Source organism: Rhinolophus ferrumequinum, chromosome 8, assembly GCF_004115265.2.
Source record: "Rhinolophus ferrumequinum isolate MPI-CBG mRhiFer1 chromosome 8, mRhiFer1_v1.p, whole genome shotgun sequence".
In the NCBI taxonomy this organism is placed as follows: Eukaryota; Metazoa; Chordata; class Mammalia; order Chiroptera; family Rhinolophidae; genus Rhinolophus; species Rhinolophus ferrumequinum.
In genome coordinates this window covers 65,064,157-65,090,718 of record NC_046291.1, presented here as the reverse complement: position 1 = coordinate 65,090,718, position 26,562 = coordinate 65,064,157, and the positions used below count along the sequence as shown (strand labels likewise).

Here is a 26,562-nt window from a genome sequence, read left to right as displayed (position 1 = left end):
TAACTCGTGTCTAACCTCAGCACTTCGCCTGGAACTCAGGCTCTCAGTTTTTTTTTTTTTGTTGTTGTTGTTGTTGTTGTTGTTTTAATATGCACTAACTTGATATATTTTTCTGTTTTTTTCTTCCTTTTTAAAATATATCCAGTACTAAATTTACTAAACATTGATGGGTTTTCATAGGTAAGAATTACGGATCTTTCTCTGGCATAAATGTTAAAAATAATGACCTGGGTCTACGATACCTGTAATTTGTGTTATTTTGCTCGTTAGTTAGAACATTAGCAGTTTTTGCCCTTGAATCAAAGTTCTCTACTTTTCTCTCCACGGCTTCCAAATATTTTGTCCTTTGGAGTCAAGGGAATTGGCCTGATTTTATGATGACATTTGGGTACGATATTTAAACTGTTAAAAGTTATAAAAACGACCCTTTGGTATTAAATGTAATAAATGGCTCTGAATTGAATACATGTACAAGTTCTCTTATACGAGCTTTGTGAGCCCAAACTGCTCCAGTTACATATTCTCACTGTAATTGGATTCTATGACATTCTTTCATCCCCCAAGAGTATGCGAGGCCATGAAAATTCCTCATGGCTTGGTGTTGATATATATGTTGGGTCTTTTGAAGTTTCGAATTTCATCTCTAACTAGTGTAGGGGAATTGTAGTACTGCTGGTCTTACCCAATCCTGAAGGGGGGTGTATCTGCAAGAAAACAAAACAAAACAAAACTGATTTTATCCCTAGGAGATTTACCGCAACTCTCAAAGAAAGCAGGGGTGGGGGTAGAATGACTTCTAGAACAGACCCACCTTTGCTCAGCTGCACCTTTACCAAGAATATTGTCTTTTCTTTACTCCTGGATACTCTGCACTGGGTTCATTTGTCCTGCTTTGTATTTTTACCTTTGTAATTCTACAACATTGTGCTTGGATGTCTTACATTAGACCATGAACTCCTCAATATATCTTCTTTCTTCTTCTGTTTTGCTATCTTTGATCTCTTTTCCCATTTTATACCCACTAGAACACCACTCCAGAAATAGGAGCCAGCATATAGGAGGGCTAGTCTAGATTCATCATCTATGATGCATTAAAGTAGATCTGAGATGTGGGGCTGGAACCTGTCTGGATTCTGTAGTGAGGGATGAATGTGAGTTCCAGAAGGCTTCGTAACAATACTGTTAACTCTCGTGGGTAAAGATGGGCATAGGCTCTCCTTGGACCCCTTAAAAGCACCAGAGTATGTTACTGCCACAAAATTGTACTGTAATATTTTCTAGTGATTCACTCACAGTTTAATATGCTTCTCGTTCTGGTTTGACTTTTCCCCCAGGAAGAGACTAAAATCTCTTCATTATAATATAGACAGTGTACTGCACTTTGAATACAAATTTATCCATGTTCGGAGTAATTTTTCTTGCGATTGTCTCTACCCTGGAGAAATGCCTTTAATGAATTACATACAAATTGTGTAATTTAAGAAGTTAATTTGGTTTTCTGGTTACACAGGACTAAAAACAGCCCTTGTAGAAAGAGATGATTTCTCATCAGGGACCAGCAGCAGAAGCACTAAATTGATCCATGGTGGTGTGAGATATCTTCAGAAGGCTATCATGAAGTTGGATATTGAGCAGGTAATTGTGTATGCTGGTTGTTAAACAAAAATTGCGACTATGCTTTTTTCTACCCAATTAAATCAGGTATTTTTTTTTTTCCAGTGGCTTTTAACGTTTCTTCCTGTTGGAAATACCTATTTAGTGTATTCTGCTGGAATATCTTTCGGGAGAGGTGTGCCGGTTCTTTCCTGTAGTATTATGTTTATGGGTAATCAGGGGCTTTTTCTACACAGGCATGTCAAAGTAGCAGATTTACAAAATCACTTTCAGATGTGTTGGTTTTAACAATTGTGATTTCTTTCCCCTTTTTTGGCCAATAGCCACTAAAATTGCTGCTTCCAAAACAGTTTCAGGGAAGCTGTGTTGTATGTAATACAGGAGGAGTATTAAATTGATCTTAACTGCAACTGCAATCATACGTTTATATTGTCACTGACATATTCTTAAGGAAAAGATGATCTTAGTCATGCTTTTCTTATGTCACACTGTATTGTGTCCGGTCTGCCACTATTTGAAAACTGCCAAGGCAGCGTGGAAGATGACATTTCCCAGAGGGGTAAAAAAAAATCAGCTGAACTCCCTGTCTGCTTTTCGTACATGAAAAATACAGAAGCAGTAACTTGACATTGTCAGTTGTGAATCTGTCCCTTTTTCTTAGGTGTCTCTTCGACATCATGATGGCTCCAAGGAAAAGAGCACAGGATTTAGAATCAGAGGACTTGTGATGTGTTCCAGCTTACTTAATTCAATTTCTATGAGCCTTAGTTTTCTCATTTGTAAAATTAGTATTTTCCGTTAGTATTTTCTCATTAGTAAAACTAGTAATGCTCGTTCTTCAGAAAGGTATAATGAGGACCAAAGGAGTTAAGAGATAAGCTTTTTTTAAAAATAATAATCTATAAAATACTGTGCAACTCCTAAGTAGTGTCTCTGCTTGTGTTAGTGGAGGCAAGAAGGCTTTCGCATGAATCTGAACAATCTGTTATTTCTTCCATGGGAAAATGTAGGGGATGGATAAAAAGGACAATACAGAGAATGCAAGATAAATTGTTACAATAATCTTGTAACTCAAGTCAGGAAAATATCTTACACCTGGGAACTCTGACAGCATGTTTTTCTCCTATGCAAATACAGTTAAGGTTTCTAAAAAATCTTTCAGGTTGACAGCATGATGTATTATTAGAAATTTGATTAGGGAGCTATCCTCGCTCAGAGGTAGAGAGGTTTCTGTGTATCAATCAGTTGGCAGGGTGTCTATTTACCATTTGAAAATATTATGATCTGTTACTGCCAAACTAATTTTCTCTGTTTTGCTTTTCAGTATAGGATGGTAAAAGAAGCCCTTTATGAACGTGCCAACCTATTAGAAATTGCTCCCCATTTATCAGCTCCGTTACCTATAATGCTTCCAGTTTACAAGTAAGCATTTTGATATCTATGTACATTTGCTTACCTGAGGTCAATAAAACAACACTGTTTTAATGGAAATACTCCCTCAATGTTCCTTTTCTCTTTCTTTCTTTCTTTCTTTCTTTCTTTCTTTCTTTCTTTCTTTCTTTCTTTCTTTCTTCCTTATTTTTATTTTTATTGGGAAATATTGGGGAACAGTGTGTTTTTCCAGGACCCATCAGCTCCAAGTCAAGTCGTTTTTTTTTTCCCAATCTAGTTGTGGAAGGCGCAACTCACTGGCCCATGTGGGAATCAAACTGGCGACCTTAGTGTTACGACCGCTGCGCTCTAACTAACTAAGCCAACCGGCTGCCCTCAATGTATATTTCCTAATGTAGTTTTCTTTTCTTTTTTTTTGTGTTTTTGGACATCCCTGAATTTGAATTTTCAGTTGCTGATTCTGGCCCAGGCTAAAACTTGTTTAATGTCTCTCTTTAAAAAAAAGAGTTAAAAGGCAGATTTTATTTTTGTGTCTAACAAACCTGAACAACATGTGAATGCCACGCTTGAAAAACAGAAAATGTTTGATGAGCCGAGTGGCAAGTGAGTCTGCGGGGGTCTCAGGCAAGGAACTGGCTGCCGATGGCCCCCACGTGGATTTTGCTTGCCTTGGTTTCTAAATAAGATAACCTATAGCAATTAGAACATGACGTGGGGGTAGACTGGGATAGTGCATACTTAACCTTTACCCATACCAGTATTAAAGCAGTTCATGCAAAATGGGAATCACTGCAAATACACACTGTGGCTGAAGGCAGCGATTTCCTTTGAGTTTTCAGCGCAAACTGCGTGCTATGCTGTAATACCACAAACCAGGAGCTGAAGCAAAGGGTGTGGGAAAGCTGGGAGAGGCATCTGAAGCATGATGGCAGTGAGGGGACCACCAGGGCAGTGGACTGGGGCCTGGGTCTGGGCTCTGCCCCTTCTGAGTAATGCTTGGAATCAGTTAGAAACCCGGAAACTTAAGCTGGCAGGCCCCCAAACTGAATTTCAGGTCTTCAGAGGGGGAAAGTAGCGTTTTTATTGTTGGAGGTCAAAGTTTAAATTTAGTTTATATCAGATTACCAAAATATGCTTTCAGTAAGGTTAGATTCTCATACCTGGAGCTTAATGTAGTTTTAGTTGGTCCTAATTTTTAATCCTTTTCAAATGTTTTCCTTTGTTGTATTTAAAAATGTGGTTTTCCTAAATTATTCTCTACTGACCCACCTCTAAGGGCTACATCCTGAAGGGAAAGAAGGTTATATTCTGTATTTGTAACTAGTAGTTTCTTCCTCCAGTTTCTGACAGAGTATAGGGGAGCACCTGTATTTGCATTGGGGAACATAAGAGGGTCATTTAAACCTAACATGTACCAACTCCGAACCTGGATCATTTTGGGTCATTTTAAATTTCCAAGTCAACCCAAACTGAAATTTGGTTTGGAGGTGTCAGATTCTAAATTATAAAACCTAATTTTCCTAATGTTGTTAAAGCTGTCCATGAAGTTGCCGTAAGTTGGAATACAGGTAATAGGAAAAGGTGGATTATGTACCTCTGTTAGCTACATGAGTGTTGTGGGGGCCTAGAAACAGATTTCAGCATTTTGGTCTATGTTTTGTCAGAGATTGCTTAGAACATCTTAAGCTAGTGATTCTCTACTCTGGGTGTCCATTTCAGTAATCCTGTCCCCCAGCCGAGTCTAGTTAAATCAGTCTCTAGACATGTGAGGCCTAGGCATCTGTATTTATTCTTGGTGCTCCCCAGAGAATTCTAATGTGCAGCCAGGTTAAGATCCACTGCCTTAGAGGTAATTTACAGCCTCACCGATTTATTCGCTTACACAATTCAGCTAGGCTGGTGTCAAAAACAGTCATGCAGTTCTGTTTCTTTTGCAGTACACGACTAGACATACTTTGCTCTTCTTAGATGAAAAGTATTTTATAACTTAAAATGACATTCTGTTATGTTATATTCTGTTTCTGTTGCTAAAGAAAGCTTTCTCCCTATTTATGCTGTGTAGGTGGTGGCAGTTACCTTACTACTGGGTAGGAATCAAGCTATATGATCTGGTAGCAGGGAGTAATTGCCTGAAAAGCAGTTATGTCCTCAGCAAATCGAGAGCCCTTGAACATTTCCCAATGCTCCAGAAGGACAAACTGGTAGGAGCAATTGTCTACTATGATGGTATGTGATTTTTTTTTTACAAGATACTTTTCTCTCAGTCATGATGCTTACAGTATATTCTTAATGAGGTGGTTTTGTATTTTTAGTTTTAATGCAAACACATGTGCACAGCTGCACTCACCATTTTCTTTAATACTAGCTAAAAAATTCTGCATAGTGTTTTGCTTTTAATATTTTTGCATATTCTTTTTCTTTTGTCACTTCTACTTTGTATCTCATGGTTGGTTTGGTCCGTTTTCCATCATTATGAATTTGGATCCCACCTTCATGCAGTTTAATTTGTTATGTTTGCCAGTGAATACTTGCCTTATGAATATATTATAATGTTGAAAGCAGCTGAGGATCTGTTAGGTTTTCTAGATGAAACCTCTATTTTCAAGGGGTTATAAACCTAGATAAAAATGCCCCCTGGGCTGAAATTGACATGTTTGTATTTTGCACAGGACACAATTCTTGAACATATAATCTATGATGAACTAGATGAACTTTGCATTTGTTAAACCAAACCCTCAGTTTTTATTGCTTTTTTTTGTTGTTAGGTGTTTTCTAACAGTGACATTATCTAGTATCCATTTGTCATATATTCACTGTTCATTGTGTGTGTGTGTGTGTGTGAGAAAAATATAATTTTGTACACTTTTATTTGAAGGAACTAACCACTAAGTATATCTCCAGATGGACCACAATACAATACAAAACAAAATAGGAAAACCATTTGTGAAATTTTGCTATGGTTTTAAAGGGTGTATGGAATTAGAAAATAATCCAAGGATGTTGCTTTGTAAGGAAATAGCTGGACACAGATAATTGTACATGTTCAAAAGTCAGAAATTTTGTGACATAAAGGACAGTGTAGGTGCTATCGCTCAGTGAGTTTTACTAATCCTCATTATGTAATCTTTTATATTTCTCGTTAGATATCTAAACTTTTAGCATGAAGAAATGTTTATTTTTGTGGTTTGTTTTCAGGAGATTTTGATGTTTGTATTTCATATTATGATATATCCTCAAGGCCACCCCCGCCTTTTTTTCGTCTTCTTTTTTTTTTTTCTTTTCAGTGTTAGGTTTCTGAATCAATTTAGCTGTCTATCAGGTTTTTGTGTTTGAATGCAAAATGTGTATGTGCAAAGGGAACGATGGGGACAAACTCAAGAAAATGTCCTAGGAGCAATAATATTAGGAAATGTTAAGGGTCTTAGACAAACATTAAAAGCTCGAAAATTCACAGTTTACAGTGCCTGCCAGCATCTCAGCACCACAGGGGGGCCACTTAACTACATTTTTGGTGCCCTTGATTGAGCCTACATATTAAAGGACAACCTTAGCCGTGAATCTGCTTTCTCAGCATCAGACCCTTAATGCTAATCCATTGTAGTTTATTGGGTGATTATATCAAAGAGGGTTTGGTCCTGGAGTAAGAAGGCATTCTGCAAATAGCATCCTACCTGTCCTGATGGAAGTGTTGTGCTCTTCTCCTCTTGCACAAACCCTCATAAACACTTGGTCAGTTTCTCCTAACGTGATATATCGAAAGCTAACAACTTTTATTTATTTTTTAACTTGTGCATATATGAATTTCCTTAAGAGGATTATTAGTGCATGTCACATCTGAATTTGTAGTGTTCTGTCTTACGTTGATTTGATACTATTATAGATTCTTATTGATCCTACATGGAAAAAACAAGGGAAATCTATGTCACATATGCAAAAGAAACATCATATTAGAATCAAGAGGAAGAATAATTTCTTAAATCTAGACTTGGCTTTTATAGCTTGTACAGGTTGCAAAATTATGAGTTTAGCAAAGATTATTGAAAAAACTAAAAATTATTTAAAATAACTTCAAATTGATATTTGAAATTTTTATAAACATACTTCTTAATATTGATTCATTTATTTATTTTAGATTTGTTTTTCAATTACAGTTGGCATACAGTATTATGTTAGTTTCGGGTATACAACATAGTGATTAGACAGTTACATATGTTACGAAGTGATCACTCTGATAAGTCTCGTACCCATCTGACACCATACATAATGAGTATATTCCCTATGCTGTACTTTATATCCCCATGACTATTTTTATAACTATTAATTTGTACTTCTTAATCCTTTTCACCTTGATCATTTACAATTTATTGTAAAATCTTAAGTCCTGAATAGAAAGGGTAAAAATACTTATATTCTAGACATTTGAAATAAATAATTTCTTTTTTCCCTTGTTTGGAAATGATATAGGTCCAACTATGTCATGCTTGAGGTAGAGCAAAGCAAGAATGTGAAACAGTGTAGTTCTGGGGTTTCACAACTGTGTTCACAGACCAGGCAACTTCTGTTTTTCCTAATGGTGTGATACATAAATTAAATATCAACATGGAAATAAGGTAGAAAGGAGCATATAGGTAAAGGAATTCAATGCAGAAAATGTGTGCTCAGAGAAAGGAAGGAATGTCTTACACCTTGACCAAAAAATGATATCATCATCCTGTTACCAAAGTATTCAGGGAGAAAAACGTAACTTCCTGAACATCTCTCATTGCAGACAAGATCTGAGCAATGTAATTTATAAGATACACCCCCCTTTGTTTTTTATAAGAAACAAATATGCTTCTTCATAAATAACTGTTATGGGAATATAATAATAGTCACCCAAATGATTTCAAAATGCATTGGGGCTTTTTTATTTTTCTGAATACGTGCATATTTATTTGATACACCAAATAGATAGTGATTCATTTTTGGAAAAAAAGTGGTATTACGAGGGTAGAAGGGTAAAAAGGGAATTTTACTTTCTATTTTTTTTACTTTATTTATTCATTTAGTTTTAATCTTTATTAAATTTATTGGGGTTACATTGGTTAGTAAAATCATATAAGTTTAAAGTGTAGAATTCTATACTACATCACCTATATATTGCATTGTATGTTCACCACCCAGAGTCAATTCTCCTTCCATCACCATATATTTGACCCCCTTTACCCTGGGCCTCTTGAAATAACTTTTCTTTTTTTTACCTTAAAGAACAATTTATTGAGGTGAAATTCATAAAATTAACCATTTAAAAGGGAACAGAAATAACAATTTTTGTAACTCCTACCTTGGGAGAGTCTTGATTATGAGAAAAAGTGGCACAAGTAATTAAAAGAACTTTTAAATGCTACAAGAAGTTTTGTGAACTGAAAACTATGAGTAGTAATACATTATACGGTTACTTCCGGGTCAATGAAAAGTGACATATAATGGTATGAAATATAGTCAGATGGACTAGTGAGCATTGCCATTCATTTGGACCAGTGGCTTAGACAATCTTTAAAGTTCCATCAACACTGAGATGTTAGAACTGTCAGATGTTCCTGCAGAAGTACAAACTATACAAAAGTCAAAAAATTTATCTTAATTACTCATAAGAACAGTTCATCCTCTAAATAGAGATGACCATTGCAATGGCAGTGGCTATTCTGTGCTTGGCATAGGTATGATCCATTGCCATATTTTGTTAACTGCTGAAAAAGAAAACACATATGGAAGGATAACTACTATTTTTTTCAGGGCAAAGTAAATGTCAAATTTCTCAGTAAAATCCACGTGAAATGAAAGTTGAGATAGGAAGTGACATACCAGGTTATATTTTCTTCTTATATTCTGTTAGAGAAAACATAGTCAAGTCACTGGTTTTCGGACTGAGACATGTCCTGGCCGTCTCCTGCCAGAGAGCCATCATCTGGCCCCTGGCCATGGCAATTACCACTGATAAGGGGTTACAAGGCAGAGTATGGTCCAGCTCTCCCAAGTCAGGAAAAAGTGTTTAAGGCGTGACAGTTTGGGGAGACTTGTCAGGCTGTGAGATTCTGTGAACCAGCTGTGGAAAGGGAGCCAGTTTCCTGAGGACCTTATTTTGTCTTCCTTTGTCAACTTTACTTCTATCTTCCTGTTCCCAGGGTAGATCATTCGTGCCATTTTAGGTAGACTCCAGTCATCCAATCCAGTTCACAGAAAATGAGATATAATTAAAAATTATTAGATATTTAATACCATTCAATGCCCCCATTAAGCTCCTCTAAGATAAAACTGGAGAACAAAATTATAGTTTTAAATTCTTCCATCTGAGAGTCAGAGCATTAACAGAGAGAGAGAGAGAGAGAAAGAGAAAGAGAAGAGAGAGAGAGAGAGAGAGAGAGAGAGAGAGAGAGAGAGAGAGATCTGTTATTTCATCCCCGATGATGCCCTTAAGTATTCCTTATGCACATATGAAAATAGCAACCTACAAGAGATTACATTAGCTTTCCTAATGTAAATAAAAGTTGGTACTATCGATGGTTCAAAGGGGGAATTAAAGCCCAGTTTCACTAAAATATTCATTTTTATTCAACCTAGAACTCACAGCATACAAATAGATGAATTCAGCTCCTAAGAGAGCAAAGCCAATTTAATCTCTGGCTCCCCTGAGGTAAATGTGGTTCATGGTCCTGCCTCCACCCCAACCTCAACTATAATCCCTGGCTCCTGGAGGTAAAAATGCACTGAAGTGAGGAAAATTCTGCAGCAGGATATAATGATCCAAAATGACAGGGACAATAATGACAATGAATTTCATGTCTCCCAGTCATGAGCTGGAGATGCTTGACTAGGCTGACTTATACAATTAAATTGTTACAGGTACAGCAGGAGATGCAGTTAGCTGTGTGCTTTGGGGAACGATGCCTCTGGCAAAAGGCATATTGTGGCATCCAGACTCTTTTGTTAGGAACAAACTATTATTCCTCTAGGCATGCACCTGCAATTGTACACTTTAATAAAAGAAAGCCTGGGTTAAAGACAAGTCTTTTAAGGTGTTGATTTTATCTACTTTGAAAGCTAAAAAAAAAAAAAAAAAAAAAAAAAATCAATTACCCAATAACAAAAAGGTGATTTTTCGGTTTTGTTTTTCCATTGAGTTCCTGGAACATAAGTCAAATCTATAGACAGTGCCTTTAATCCTCATTTATGTTATTTGCAAACACCATTGTTGAACTGATTGGGTGTTATCTATTTTAAATCTGATAGACACATTACTTTCTTCAGAGTAATAACAATAGGTTGAATAGATAACTGAAGAATGTGTATTTGCAAACAAAATAGCAATGTCATTATGCACGCTTAGCTATGTGCTTCTCACTGCAGTTCTTGTAAGGTTGGTAGGGTGATCCCTAAAATGGAGCGTGGGAACCTCGTGGGGTACACAAGCCCATCCCCTTGGTATAGGAAGAACATATTACAACTTTTAATTAGGCCTATTTCTATCAAATTCCATATAAATGTCTGTTTTTGTATATGGTTCAAATGTCTGTTATATATTGTATATACGAGTATATACACAATAGTATCGGTTTATGTTTATAAATAAATACCCATATTGAGATTATATGCTGACATTTACTTTTGTAATACTTCACTTAATTTTCCTTTTTTGAACCACTGGGTTAGTAATTTGTCATCATTTTATGTCTTTGATAACTGACTAATTTGAATGTTTTCAAGATAGATGTATTCAGGGAGAGGAAAAATTCCTCTGGAAGAATAAACATTACTAAATCCCTTCCTTCATTTCTCAAGGTCCAATTTCTGTGGACTTTGATTGAAGTGTCTAGAGGAAAACAAAAACAAAAACTATTGGCTAAGAGCACTTTGAGGGGTCTAGAAGAAAACGAAAACTAAAACTATTGGCTAAGAGCAGTTATCTTGGGGATCTCAAAATGATTAGAATTCGGCATGATACATTAAATCATGTTTATTGTTCTTTTTATTTCCATCTTAAAATAAAAATGTAATCACTTTATTTTAAAATACAAAGTTCCGTTTCCAAACAGTTTTCAAGACTCCTTTTCAGATCTTTATTATTGTATATACTGAGGGTTAAAATTGTGTAAATATTGAGACATATAAAACAATACATATAACACATATATACTTGTCTTTTTTATCTTCTGTAAGCATTTAAAACTAATCTGTAGGTTTTAAGTTTTGTTAAAGCATAATGAGATATGTTATGTAAGATGATATGCACACTTTGGAAAAAATTAGACACTCCTAGTAAAGCTGAGCATACATATACCTTGTGATTCAGTAATAATTCTCCTACTGAGTATAAGCCCTAGAAAAACTCTTAAGACATGTCCACTAGGAGATATGTACAAATAAGTTCATTGCAGTACTGGATATCATTTCCAAAAGGGTAATAATTCAAATATCTCTCAGGAGACAAATGAATAATCTATAGTGTATTCACATGATGGCATTGAATGAACGAAGGTAAACTGAATAACACAGATGAGTCTTAGAAAAATAATGTTAAAAATGGCACGATAACTTGTCTCACAGTTGTAAGCGTCACAATCATACTTGAAAACTGCTTTCCAAGTATTGTAGTGTAGTTGAAACAATCAATAATATGGAGGTAGATAACTTAGGTTTACAAACTTACTGAGTTTTGAGCCCCACGTTACACATCTATGTGTTTAGCTTTATAATGCCTAACTTACAGGGTGTTTTTGAGGTTTAAGTGAATTAATAAATGTAAAATAACTTTGTAAAACATTATTTAAGTATTGTTTTATTGGCGTCAATTTTATGGGTATTCCACAGTCCACCAAATTTTTATTTTTCATGAAAATGTCCCAAAGTGAAACTTCAGTTCCACAAATATCCCTTATAAATTTAAAATTTGAAGATTTTCCTAGGTAAGTTTGTAAAGCATTCTTAGGAAAAATGAAAATATTATACATATAAACATGCTCCACATAAATATATTATCTTTGAAACTGAAAGAATTAGAAAACACAACATTTTAAAAGAACTTACTCTAAAACTATCCACCTCTTAGATATTGATTTAAACGTGTATTTAATAGTTCTCCTTGTCCATATACAGATTTATACTTATAAATTTAGTGGATAATTTTTATCTTGATTTCCTACTATCAGCTTTTCCATTGTATTTCTCCTCTTGTTTTTCGTGAGTTACATAAATGAAACTGACATTATTGCTCATATAGCAGGCATATTTTTTTGCCCCTGAATGCTGCCTTTTTTGCTGTTCAGTATATCTGGATACCAACTAATGCTAAATGAAGTTTGACATGTACCCCTAAGAAACAAAACTTATAAACTGTGGCTTCAAAGGAAACCTTGAATAAGTAGGACACATTTGTGTCCACCCAGGCTATCATCCAACATATGCTTTAGCTTCCTGATGATGAGACAGGGCAAAATAGCCCCTGGGAAAGTTTGCAGTTGTTTATTGCTCACTTGACCAGCATGTATTAAATACCAGGCTTTCATTCTCTTATAATTATTATTTTTTAAGAAAATGAACAGCACACAAAGGTAGATTTGATCGGGTGAAGGGCACTGAGATAGTAGTCATCCATATTGTACTCTGTATATAAAAGCTTCAAAACAGTGCTAAAATTCACCAATAGTTGGATACACGTATGTATGAGTATAAGTTGTTCGAGCAAATAGTTCTGGTGGGTTCGCAGTAAGTAATCACTCACACACTGTTGCTCAGTTGGACCTTTTTGAGAAGATTCAGGATCTAAAGCAAAAGCTCTTGTATCAAAAATCTCCATTCCCCCGCAGTCCCCAGTTTCCTCATTCATCCAAAAAATATTTATGGAATTTCTACTATTTTTTAGGCATTGTGCCTGGCATCAGGGCCAAATGCATTAAGGACAGAGGCCTGAACTTTTAGGTTTTGGGAGAGTTCACTGCATATATGCCAACTATTGTGCTAAACATATGGTCCCTCCTTCCAGCAGTGTTTTATATTTGTGTAGCAGAGTATGGTTTTCAAACATTTTTTTTCCACATGAATTATCTTGACCCAGCTCAGTATGTGTGCCTGGATAGGATAGTATGACCCCTATTTTAAAGTGGAAGGGGAATCAAAGCTAAATATTTGGATCAATAGTTTGGACATGTGGGGATGTGAAAGTCTTTTTTTTCTTGACTAAAAAGAAAGAGTTTTACAAAATATAGATTATAATATCATGGCGTCTTTCAGCTGTCATTAGGTTTTAAGTCTGTCACACACTTTAACGAAAAACAGCCAAATTGTTCAGCAAAGTATATATATTTTTATAAGGGAAATTTCAGGTACATGCAAAAGTAATGAAAATAATAAAATGAACTTCCAGTTTCAACATTTATAAACTCATGGCTTAACTTCATCCATACTCTGTCTACTCCCCACTGCCCTCCATATATTTCATCCATGAATATTTTAGTTTGTATCTTTAAAGTTAAGGACTTTTCTTTCAAATACAGCCACACCTAAAATATTTTGCAGTAATTTCTTAATATCAGATATCTGGTAATGTGCACATGTCCCCTAAGGTTATTAAGTTTCATAACCTTAATCAGCTCCTGATTAAAAAATTCAACCCATAAACAAGAACCTAGTTAAGCTTCATGTATGTCAATTCATTCTTTTTAACTTGTAGGTTTCCCCTTCCTTCCCTTGCTTCCTCGTGGTTTCGTTTACCAGGTCATTTGTATTTCCTACACACTGGTCCTTAGGCTTGTCCCATTAACCTGTTGCTGCGTAAGACACAACACTCAAACTTAGTGGCTTCAAACACCAATAGACATTCTCTCACAGTTCTGAGGATGGATAAGCTCAGCTGGGTGTTTCTCACTTGGGATCCCTCCTATAGTTACAGTGAGATGGTAGCTGAAGCTGGGGTCTTCTGAAAGCTTTCTTACTTACATGATTGGCTCCTGGGCTGAGAAGGCTGGAACAGCTGGGGACTGGCCCCACATCTCTTTCTCACTGGGGCTTTTCCACCTGGCTAGGTTGGAATTTTACATAGTCAGACTTTTTATGTGGTAGCTGGCTTACCCCACTGAGTGTTCCAAGGCTTAATGCAAGTCTTCTTCTGACCTAGCCTTGGAAGTCACACAGTGTCACTTGTACCACATTCTGTTAATTAAAATGAATCACGGGGCAGCACAGCTTTAGGGGTTGGGCATTACAAAAATAAGAAAAACCGGAAGCAGGGTTTATTGGGGAGAGGTGGGACATCTTTGGTGACTAGCTACAAGGAGTGTTAATCGAATTGTTTTGTCACAAATACTTTCAAGGCGGTGTTATGAATTTCCATCACAAGTCTGTTTGCATCTTTTAAAAAAAATCCATCATTATAATCATTGCCTAAATCAATTACAGTATTTCATTAGAGGTTAAGAGGTTACAAAATGGTACTTTCTTAACGTTGTCTTTCCTTCTTCATTTATTTGTTGGATTACTTATAATTTATATCAACTCTTTGCCTACCTTTAGTTACATTTTTTTTGTATAAAATGTCTGCATAAATATTTGATTCTTTCCATTACTTACTAGTTTTCAAAAATAATAAGATGGTATTCTAGTATCCTTCAAATGTGATGAGAATTTTTTTGGATTGTCAACTAAACTCATGACTTTAAATATATTTGATGTGTGCCAGTTCATTAGAGTTATTGGTGTTCAAATCATCCTATCACTGGCATATGGGCACCTCCTCAAGTTGGCTCTTGAGCCCTTTTGATGTGCTGTCAATGGTCCACGATGACTTCTGTGTTATCTGCTGTGACAAGTTATTCCAGGCTCTTCCTGAAACTTTCTTACCCTAGACCTGGAAGCAACCATTTCTCCAGTAAGCTTTGAGTCCTTCCTGTGGGAAATGGTAATTAGAGACCATAATCTATTTGCTATGAATGTTCATTACCACTGACTGGTCATTATTTCCAAGCCTTTCAGTAGAAAGAATAAAGAGAAATATTTTGTTAAAAAATAAAAACATGAAGAATTCTTAGACATAATTCCACTTCAAATACAGGAGTATGTGGCTTTTATTTAAGCTCATCAGTCATATCTAAAAATATTATCACTGAAACCATTTTAAGGTTTTTTGTTGCATTTTTGTTGTCATTTTTAGAGTACATGTAGACAGATTACTGTCTTTTAAAGCTACTTGACAAAGTTTCTATCAGTGTGGTTATGGCACCAACTCAATAAAACAAATCAATTTAATTTTGCTTTAGATCATTAAGGGTTTATATTTGTTAAAGCTGTGCTTTTGTTAATAATTATGTAAAATACAGAGTTTCAAAGTAAGAACCAAAAACTATTCAAATAAGGCTAGCTTCTCTCCCTGTTCCCTCGACCCTATTCCCTCCTTATCCTTAAGCATAAGGGCTTTTTTTTTTTAAATAGAATTTTTGTATATCCTTTCATTGTATGTGTGCATATATATGCATGTGTGTATATTATATGTACACCTGTGTTTGCTCCCCTTACCATTTCTTAGATAATAGTAGTGGCTTGATTTTTTTCCACCTAATATAGTGGGTATCTCATTCCATAGTAGTGTAAAGAACCATAAAATTTTGAAAAGATGAATTTAAAAAGCATCCAAGACCCTAATTCCATAGAATTAAATTTTATAGCTATGTTAGCTGCTTAGATCAAAATATATCCATTGGTATAGCTTTAGCCTTCCATAAACCACATTTTCAAGTTATTTTTGTTTTTATAAATGAAAATGAAATCTTATTTTCTTTCTTTGGACAAAACAATAGCACATCCACTAGTTTTATCTGTATAGAGACGTTAAAATTAGGCTGTGAGTCGCAAATGCATGATTTTATCATTATGTAAAATATGCTCTGATTTCTTTAAATTTGCTAAAACCTAGTTCATGTCATCTGCTTGTGTTGAATGCCAGTCTGCTTAGTCAGACTAAGTGCTCATGTTAATTATAGTATTTTTAATACATAGCTCTGTTTTATATTAATACATGAAATTATATACTTCTTAGTAAAATTTAATTTTTATATTAACGATACATTTAGAAAATTTAGACATGAAACTAATTAATTACAGTTTCCAGTAAAGATTTAAATGTTTGAGGGATTTTCTACGTTTATTTTAGAGACATGAGAAAAACATATGACCAAGAAATATAAACCATGTTTAAATATGCTGCATATTCAGGCTTAAAGTAACTATCCAATGCATTTGTCTCAAAGTAATTTTCTTTCAGAAATATGATCTCATAGGAAACATTTGAGGGGGGAGAAATATTTGCCATTCGAATATGGGGAACTAGGAAATAAAAAGCTGTAATGATTTGTCTTTAGGTACTGATTTTCTTGCTACTTTATTGTAGGACGTATTTGTTGGTAGAATCCCTAGGTGCCCACTGATCTACCCACTCTAGCATGTTTTGTGGCATTTTTCAAGGGTATCAAGAGTCTTTCCCAGATAAATGTTTAGGAAAAAGAAGAAACAGAGGGGGGAAAAAACGATACTCAAATCCATTTGGAGTTGTTCTGCACACAAGACAACAGCTTTCTTAGTGTAATGGGAAGCCAGGCTGGTGTCTAACCTCATAAGAAATAACAGTAATAAAAAACATCTCTTCAATGAAAAAGCCCCACCCTTCAGTTTCAACTACTAATTCTACAACCAAGCCCTGGTAATGTAATAGAGGAAGACTGAAAAAAAAGTCATTAGTACATAGTTCTTATAAATAAACCTAACACCTTGGTAAGTTATATTCTCTTGAGCCAAATAGGCTACTATTTTAGAATGTGAACTGGTTTCATTATTACTATTAATACTTACTCTTATCACACTTTAGATTAATAAAACACTGCTTAGATCATTATGTCTGCCCACAGAAAAAGTGAACCACACACACCTGCTTTAAAAAAAAATTCAGCTCTGCATATTAAACACACACATATATAACTGACTTCCCAAACAAGTTATATAACTACTGCTCCTTTACTATCCAAAACCAAATAGGTATTTTTGCATTCACTGGAAAACTATTACCAATATATAATTTTCTGTCTATTCAGAAGAATAAGTCTTTTGAGCAGAAAAGGATAAAATGAACACAATAATTAGATGAGCAACTATCAGATTAAGAACAAAATCAAATAACTTGTACTTTAGGCCTTTATGTCAAAGATGATTAATATATAACTCTGAATTAACTTGGGATAGGTAATACCAAAGCCTCTGTAAACCAGAAAGTTCATATTTCCCAGGAGTTTTAAATTCCAATATTAACCTGATGAATACAATAATGAATGCACTTGGTGATTCATGCAGTTTTACTTCCCCTTCCAGAGAACAAAGTCTGACTATATGTAAGTCTGACTGAAAGAGATTTGAGATGGGGCTCCAGAGAGCGATCTCCTCTCTCTCTCTTTCTCTCTCTCTCTCCCTCAGTAGTTAATTCAAGTCTGTTTTAGTTAAAAAAAAAAGAAAGAAAAGAAAAGAAAAGAAAAAAAGGAGGGGTGTAAATACATGATCATTAAAAAGGTGTTCTGAACACAGGATTTACAAATTGAGCAAATTCACCACTCTCACCCCCTTAAGGGAATACAGTACATTCATATTATCTTTTTCAACAGTTGTCTCTTCAAACAGCATTTTTGAAAGTAAATAGCAGTACTTGCTAGTTATAAGAAATATATATTGTGTAAAGTAAGATTAATATATATGTTTACATTTTCCCTCTATCCTCTTGTATATTTCCTTTTTTCATTACACTTGTGGATAAACTGGTATCTTCATGATCCTTAAGTATGAATAAAGAGAGAAAACCATATTTGTCCATTCAAGTATGTCTGTTTTTTTTCTTCTTTTTTTGTAGCAAATTGGTCCTTCTCTTCTCCCCACCTCACCTCAAATGTAAATAGAACTGATTTACCCCAATCATTTTCATTTGGAAACTATGTGTCTGAATCTTCTCCCCTTTTTTGGTTAAGTATCTCCTTTCAGCAAGCCGCAGACAGCCTCTAGGTGTCATTGAGGGTCTTCTGTCTGCCGGGTGGTTGTCTGTGACCGAACTTTCCCCTCCCCTGCCCTGTGGCCCCGGCATCAGATTTTGAGTAGGTACTCTTCCCTCAGTATGTATACGTTGAGCTACACATTTCAGACTATTTTCCTTATCTTAATTTCTGCTGCTGTTTCTGCTGCTGTTTCTGCTGCTCTCCAAATTACACGGCTTCGTTCCTGGCCTGCATTTCGCCATCCAGTTTTTTAATCTGATTCTGTCAGTAGGGCTTCAGTTTTGGATCTTATCACTCCTCGTTGGTTTTGATAAATCTGCCCTCCAGGAGTTTGGGAAAAGTCCCAGGATGTGCAGAAACAGTTTCCGTGTAAAGACTGCAGAACTTCCTGAGGTATGGTTCTTTGGAAGAAGTTGACTGAATGTTGACATACTTTCTGAGTCGAAGAGCACCTACTATAGGGCTAGGTGTATGTTATATTATTGTTTCACCTGGATAGACTATAAATATTTTCTAAGTTTTTCTTTAATTCTGTACTCGATTCTTCAAGATTGACCTTTATGTATTAGTCTTGGGACATTTGCAATGACTGTAATGGAAGCAACATTTTGAATAGCAAGGTGAAATAATGTGTAGATTCCTATCGTTCTAGATAAGATAGTATTCTTAGGTTTTTTAAAAATATGACGAGCAATTTTATTTATCTGTTCAGAAACCATATATTAGCACCACCTGTGTAGGTAAGGTGATAGGTCTTGGAGATACAGAGAATAATTCTAAATGTTTCCTTTCCCTATAAAGCTTTTTGGCTGTTGGTGGATACAGACTAGCAGACCAGTGATTTGCAGAACCATGTGAGAAGTTCTGTGAGAGGTATATAAAAGTGGGTGTGAGGGGATCTAGAAAAGCTTCCTTAAGTAAGTAATACTTTGCTGAATTTTAAGAATGAGTAGTATATCCAGGTGAAGTCAGGAAGTGGGCATCCAGTGAATGAAAACAGCCTTTGATGCAGGGAACTCAGGATCTAGGGAACATGTTTGGGGGATTAATGAGAAGTGTTTGGGATGAGATTTTATGCCAATTTGGAGGAGCCCAGGCTGAGAGAGAGGTGAAAACATAGGAAAGAGAAGGTATATGACATGGAACAGTATTTATGTCTTTGCTCACATTTCCTGGACAACTCCAGTATCCACTAGCTATATTTTCTTATGTTTTTGATTGTTGTCTTTGTGGCTTGGCCTTTTTATTTATGTCTGCTCTTTCTAGTCTTTTGTTAAATATTCCTCAATTTGGAAGTGAATTAATAAACTAATGTCAAATGTTTTACAAATTTTTGTATTTAAGAAAAATCTAGATTTTTAAAAACTTCAGTAAGTGGGCTTTTAAACAATCTGTAATTGCCCAACTGGTTTATGTCAACATTTTGGAAAGAATATCAGTCTTTAAAACGGCATGAGAGATATAAATCCTTGGAGGAGTGAAGAATGCCTGGTGCATGCTAATTTTGTTCTTATCCAGGTGGAAGAAAGAGGAATAGCCAACGCTATAGATAGAACAAAGAGATGTCAGCTTCACCCTGGTCACAGTTTGGGCTTAGCTCTCCTCGCTAATCCCATATCAGAACGTTAGTGGTTTATTTATTTATTTCTAACCTGTATCATATTAAGATCTTACTTTGACAAATCACATTTTGATTTATAGTCTGTGCTTTTGGCATGTGCTTTAATGGCATTAGCCAACTCTAGACACACACTGAATTCATTATGTACCTTATGTATGTAAGTAGTAATACTTCCTTTCAATGAACATACGGTCACATCAAAGTGCTGTGAGGTTGTTTTACAAAAGCGTGTTTGTGCAGTGCTCCTTGGAAGTTTGAAACGTGTGTTAAGTTGAAGACTAATATGCTGTATTTCAAGTTATTTTTTAATGGAGTAATATATTATGATTTTGTCCTCTCCTTAAGGTGAATAGACTGTTACAGTCTGTTGAATCTTTGATTCTTAGGCTTAAGTTTTTAATTAGAATTCAACATTTTTTTACATATAAAGTTTTTATTTGTGACTAGATGAATTAAAAACTTATACAGTAAAATTGGCTTTGAATTTTTATACTGAACTGTGGTCTGGATAAAGAGTTAGATAAGTGACTCTTTTTCTTACTGTCTTTAGGCAGTAAGAATTTCACAAAATCTACTTTTATAGATAGCTCTGTATGTGGCAGCACTGAATCTTGGCTCTGTCTGCTAAGATGTTTCTTGTCCTTAAAATATGGACACCCTTCAACAACTTTCGAGAGCAGGGTTCTCCCAAGGCGATTTGATAAAACAAGAGAAGTGAACCAGGAACAGGCAGACTCAGTATCTGTCATGGCTGTGAGCAGTCCAAACCACCCGTTTCAGCTAACTTGGCAATCTTTGTACTCCTGATGGTGGTGGGTCTGAGTGGGGAAGCCATTTTCTCAGTGAAGTGATGATCCGTGGGGTGAAGTGCATGAAACCATCTTGAGAATTCTTTGGGAGAAACAGAGTAGTCTACAGAGGACACTAGGCATCTTTTTTGAAATAGAGAGAGAGAGGCCAGTCCCTGAGGGAAGAGCTACGGCAGAATGGCAGCTCTGGCCAAGCAAGCTAAGAGCAGAGTTCTAATCCAAGTAGGACCATAGCGTGCAAAGCAGATATTGGGTAGAGACTCTGATGCTTGGTGTACATGGCGGGCAAGACTGCAGCCTGGTAAACATCAGGGATTTCCTTGTCTAGGGGTTCCCTGCAGGCAGATAACAGTTTGTGGGCAGATTCTAATTCTGAAGGGATAGGACCCCTTATATATTGCCCAGTACCATCCGGATTACTCAGGGACTGCTTAGGGCTGAGCCTGCTTGTTGAAGGTTGTCAATAATTATAAGTGGGTGAGGGTACCTTGACTCTCTCAGACAGGAACTAACAGGATCTTTATTTGACAGTGACCACTGACTAGCATTTCCAGGAACACTGAGAATGGCAAGAAACTAACTTACTGATACATGGTATTTGATTCTTTTTACTTTTCATGATACTACAAGAGTGAAAATATCCGTAATAGTCATATGTCCCAGCCTAGTATTTAAAAGTTGAAAGTAAAACTAATGTTTTGATGTGGCATTGTATAATATCTAAATTTATTATATATATATATATATGTGTGTGTGTGTGTATATATGTATATGTATATATATATATACACATATATATATTATAGGAAATGATTAGAAGTGTGAGGGTGTGGTAAGCTTTTGTTTGTTTGTTTTTCACATTTGAGTCTTGCTGCATATTACTGTGCCCCAGTATTTCAGACACAAAGGAAACATTTTTTTGATGTTCATTGAAACCTTTTTGGTAAAATAGCTGTTTTAATGGTACTGTTAATTTTAATTTGTGTAAGAGTTTATCAGAAATGTGTTTGTAGCCTATTTATTTTATCATATCATTTTTAAGCTCTTGCATATTTATCGAGTACAGATTTGAATCAAATTCTCTACAATATTGGAAATGTCTTTCTCAAGTACGGGGTACATTGATTAGATATATAGTCAGTTATATTCCCCCCAGAGGGGAAATTCTGAAAAAAATATTTGCTTTATGTTGATGTGAAAATGTGGACAACACATTTCAGGTTAAACACAACTTCACCTGAACCAAGGTCATGATAGATTTATTATTTGAAGCCCCCGTCAGCATATGGTGGTGGTGGCAGCAAAAATAATCTTTCCTCTTTCCCTCCCTCTCTACCTGCCTCCCTCCTTCCCTTTACTTCCTTCCTCTTTCCTTTCCTTTCTCTTTCCCTTTAAAAATTTTTAACAACTCCCCAGCTTTAGTGAAGTATAATTGACAAATAAAATAAGATATTTAAAATGTACAGTGTGGTGATTTGATTTATGTATACATTGTGAAAGGATTCCCCTCATTGAGTTATAAAATTTTAACTTATCATCAAAATGTGCAAGCATACACAAAATTAGAATAGGATTTTGAACCCAAATGTTCCATTTCTAGCTATAACAATGATCAATTCATGGGTATTCTTATTTGATATAGTTCCTCCCTTTCCCTCTTTCCTTCTCATATTTTTTTTTCCTTCTTAGAGCAGAGGTGAAATCCCTACCTGCCTCTGAGTTTGTATGCTGAGAATGATTTTTACATTTTTAAATGGTTAAATTTTGTAGCATGAAATTATATAAAATGTAAGTGTTAGTGTCCATAAAAAGTTTTATTGGAACACATTCATGCTCATTAGGTAAGGCCAACAGCAGAGTTGAGTTTGTATGGCCTTTACAGAAAAAGTATGCTTTTTCCCTACACATACCACATTTTAAAACATACTTACCTGATAGGGACTAGTCTTTATATTGTTCAACAATATACTTTATAGCTACCATGCTATTATTATAACATTCAACTAAATTAAAAATAGTTTTCAATATCATGCGGTACATTGTCCATATTCAAATTTTACATGAGATACAGTTGGCCAGCTAGAAATTGAAGTATCATTGAAGTTTAGAGCAAAAATTTTTCTGTGTATGTGTCAGGCAATGGACTGCTTCTTTTATTTAGAAACGTGCATTTTCAAAGTAGATAATAGAATTCAGTTATCTAATTTATTTTTGTAGTCTTTTGAAAAGTATGGATAGTCATATGGAGTCATCAGCAACTTACATCTCAAGATAATTTTTCGAAGTAGAAGATCATTTTTCTTATAGCTAGTCTGTTTTTCTCCTTTGTGTTCATCTTTCCAGAAGAACAAATGTATTGGCTTTAAAAATATGGCTAGAGCATCTGGCATAGTATTTGATGTATGTGGCTGCAATATTGACACAATTTCATTCATAACTATATTGTGTATAAACTTTCTTTTTATTTGAGAGATATCAGACATTCTACCAGCTGTTAGGAGGTAGGTAGTGATACTAAAGGAAGGGCCTTGTTCAGTTGATTCTCACACCGTTTGTACCTCAGTCTTCTGCCTCAGCACATGCTCTTGGCTGTAAAGGTTCAGAATATCTATTTTTTCGTTTCTCTCAGGGTGATTAGGCTGTGCTAACTTGATGGACACTAGCCAAACTCACAGAATGTTGAATTATAAATTGATTACTATAGACAACGAATAGTTTAGCATCTTCCTACATGCCAGGCATATTGTCCTTATTGGAGATAAATCCATGGCAGTGATGGTTGGGATGGGTGGAATTAAGTTCCTGCCCCTAATTTATTAATTCCTATGAGAAACAAAACATCTATGTGGACCAGATGACTCATGATTGCTGTTAAAAAAACAATCCAGTAGCGCAAACCTTAATTTGAATAACCAAATTAAGACCAGGATTTTGCTTAGTAAACGTCACATTTCAGGAGAAGCAAGTAGATGTTCCTCCTAGAATCTGAAACAGCATCCGTTAAAGATATGTTTGTCAAGTGAGCCTGAAGGTTTTGTTTTGCAGTTAAAAAGGGATTTTACATTCTTATTTTCTTTCTCTTTTAAAGTGTCAAGCGCCAAATAAAGTTCCTCAATAAACATTGAATCGGAGTCACTAAGACATATTCTGATAACAGAGGAATGACTATGATTTGGGTAACTAATGAAAGATTATCGCAAACAAAAAGAGAGGGAAGGTAAATTTAGTAGAAGGAAATCTTCGTTAACAATAATAGATTTTTATTGAAATAAATGGTGGTGTTGGCAGCAAAACTATCTCCACAAATGCTCTAATCTGTTTATTTCAGCGGCCCTAGAAGATTGGCAGAGAAGTAGGTGTAAACCCGACTTTGTGGGTGAAGAACAGACTCTGATGGGTAAAGGGATGTGTCACACTGTTCTGAACTCAGGTGTCCTGAGTCTCCAAGCCCAGTGCTCTCCCTGGGTGGTAGAGACTTAGCCTGCTTTTCATGTTAATGCGATAGTACACATTCTTTTCAGACAATCAGGACATTGGGCTCTGGTCAGGCTGATGTGATAACAGTTTGATAAGGTGTGGAATCTTCCTGTGATTAGAGAGAGAAATTTGATAAGATACAGGACTGGCCCTGCAACAGATAAAGGTTCTCAAAAGGCTGCTTCCACTTAGAATTCCCCAGCTGGTCCTTAGCACACGGTGCCATGTATTTATTATGTAGCTCACACTCAGAATCACCCCTGGGGCAGGTTGAGCCATTCCAGCAGGTCTGTAAAAAGTTGTGTGCATGTACTCACACACAAATGAGGAAAAGAGGATTGAAGGTGGTTCTGTGTAAGTGAAAGGATTCACTTATTTTTGCCAGTCCTTTTATGAAAGGTGGATTAGTTTCCTATTCAAACACTTCTTTTACTTTGTTATAGAATTATATTCTTAAGTTCTTGGTTAGTTTATCTGAAATTTTGTGATTGCAGCTTCTAAAATTGGTAGAACTGGAAGGAACCTGAGAGATCATAAAGTTCCACTCTGTGGTTTGAGCAATAAGGAAACTGAGGCACAGGGATCGGGACTTGCCCAGGTTTTAGTCTCAAGCAAAAGACAAACCTGGCTGACTGAAGGAGAAAAGAACTTTTTGAGAGGACATTGAGCAACAGGCAGAAACACTGGGAAAGCTGAAGACAAAGCTTGAAAGATAAAGGACCAAAACTGATTCGCAGTAACCAAAGCCATAGGCGAAATCCTGTCCCAGAACCTGTACGTTGAAGGCTTTAATGCTGGTGACTGCGCATTGCATCTTGTTCTGCCTCCACTGCTGACATCTCTGCCACTGCAGCATCCCCTAGAAAGGGGATAGTGCTGCTGCTGTCTTGCCTCCACCTTCAGATTGGATTCTCCACATCCGGTTCTCTGGGTTACTAGCTCCAGATTGATGTGTGTGTTGAGAGCACCCGATTGGTGGGCCCAGATTAGAGGCCTCTGTCCCAGTGGGCTGCTTTCTTTCCTGCGGGAGGGGCCGACTCCACCTTTCTGTAAGGCTTATGTGATGGGGCGAAAGGGGGTTAGAGGCTGGGAAGCAAAACCAAACAAAACTCAGACAGTTATCTATGACAGAAACACACCCAGTTAGTGGCTGGTTGAGGGGATTAGAACTCGGGTCTTTTGACTTTTCCCAATTTGTGGCAAGTGTTGATTTTCTTTGTAAAACCTGGCAGAAGCTTCCTATTTTTTAAGAGAAAATTAAGTCCCCTAGATTAAGATGTGGTAATTGTAATATTTTGAAACACTCTGTTATCTTATTAACACTATTTTCCTCTGGATGGAAAACGATTCCCCTGTCGTCCTATTCCTTGTGACTCACAAAAGAATACCTTGCTTGTCAGTGATAAAAAGGGAAGAGAGATAGAAAGAGAAACAAAAACAGCAAAGAGTACTCCTGAAGTATAGAGATTAGAGACTGTTGTTACAGGCAAGTTCAGGAAAACTTTGCTACTTTGATGAGCAATAAACTCTTTAGAACTGGAGAATATGCAGGACTTTTTTGTTTTTATTTTTAAAATATTTTAGGCAGTAGCCATATCTTTTAATTAAGGGATAAAGCAGCTTTGACTTTCTCATATTTGCTTTTACCTTTTAATAATAATAGTTAACCTTTATGGAGGACTATTATAACATACATTACCTGTCTCACTCAGTCCTCACTTTACATCAATCCCATTATCATTCCCCTCCCTTGTAGATGTGAGTGAAAAGAACCTTAGATGAAGCAACTAGCTTGAGGTTTCACAGTTGGCAGGGATGGGACTTGAACTTCAGCACATACTCCTATGAAAGAAGCTTGCAAATCTTCCTTCCATGTTACAATGACAGAAAAGAAGATGTGTCTGGAACACTATGTTCAGTGATATTTTAGGAAAACTGCGGAGGTAAAAGAAAGGAAATGTGCTAAGAAATGGAGAGACTTTTTGGAACTTGTCACTTTTCCAAGTTAGACTATAAACTTACTCTGTATCTCAGAGTCCTGGGGCAGCTGGGCCAATCTGTTTTAATTTCTGCTCCACACAGTGATACTTACCTCAATGCCTGGCACATAGTAGGTGTTTAAAAATAAATACTGTATAAGAAATAAGTCTCAAGCATTTGCAGTTATCTTGGGTGAAGACACCATGTGTTCTAGACTGCAGACCTCAGTAAAGAGAGACCTTTACCCTCAAAGCTAGACATTCTAAGATGGCTTATCAGTGACTTTAGTGCATTTCACAAACAACCAAGGAACACTACTTATGGCTTTAAGCCACACAGTTGTATGGTCTATAATAGAGTCTCTATAATGTATCTTGCTTCCTGACTTTTAAACTTCATTTTAATTTACTTTTGCCACATTGCTCCTTTCACCCTTTTCTTCCTTAAAAGTATAAAAACCTGTTTTTGGTTTATGCTAGAGAGGGAATTAATTGTCCTGGGTAGGTATGGTGGTGAGGGACCTTCACTACAAACTGATGCACAGAACTGTTTTTGCACAGATAGAGCTAATGAATACCCAAAGCATTCTGTTGTTTGCAGTTTAAATGTGGTTTTA

At 35.9% G+C, this 26,562-nt stretch overlaps 1 protein-coding gene across 3 annotated transcripts in view; it reads left to right on the top strand.

Moving 5' to 3' along the window:
- The window catches only part of GPD2 (glycerol-3-phosphate dehydrogenase 2), a 134,133-nt gene that overhangs the window by 63,965 nt on the left and 43,606 nt on the right, over nt 1-26,562 (top strand). For all 3 annotated transcript variants that reach the window (XM_033112236.1, XM_033112235.1, XM_033112234.1), the window contains exons 4-6: nt 1,511-1,635; nt 2,939-3,036; nt 5,069-5,232. In XM_033112236.1, the coding sequence (XP_032968127.1) occupies nt 1,511-1,635; nt 2,939-3,036; nt 5,069-5,232 (387 nt within the window). The remainder of the gene's footprint in view (nt 1-1,510; nt 1,636-2,938; nt 3,037-5,068; nt 5,233-26,562) is intronic.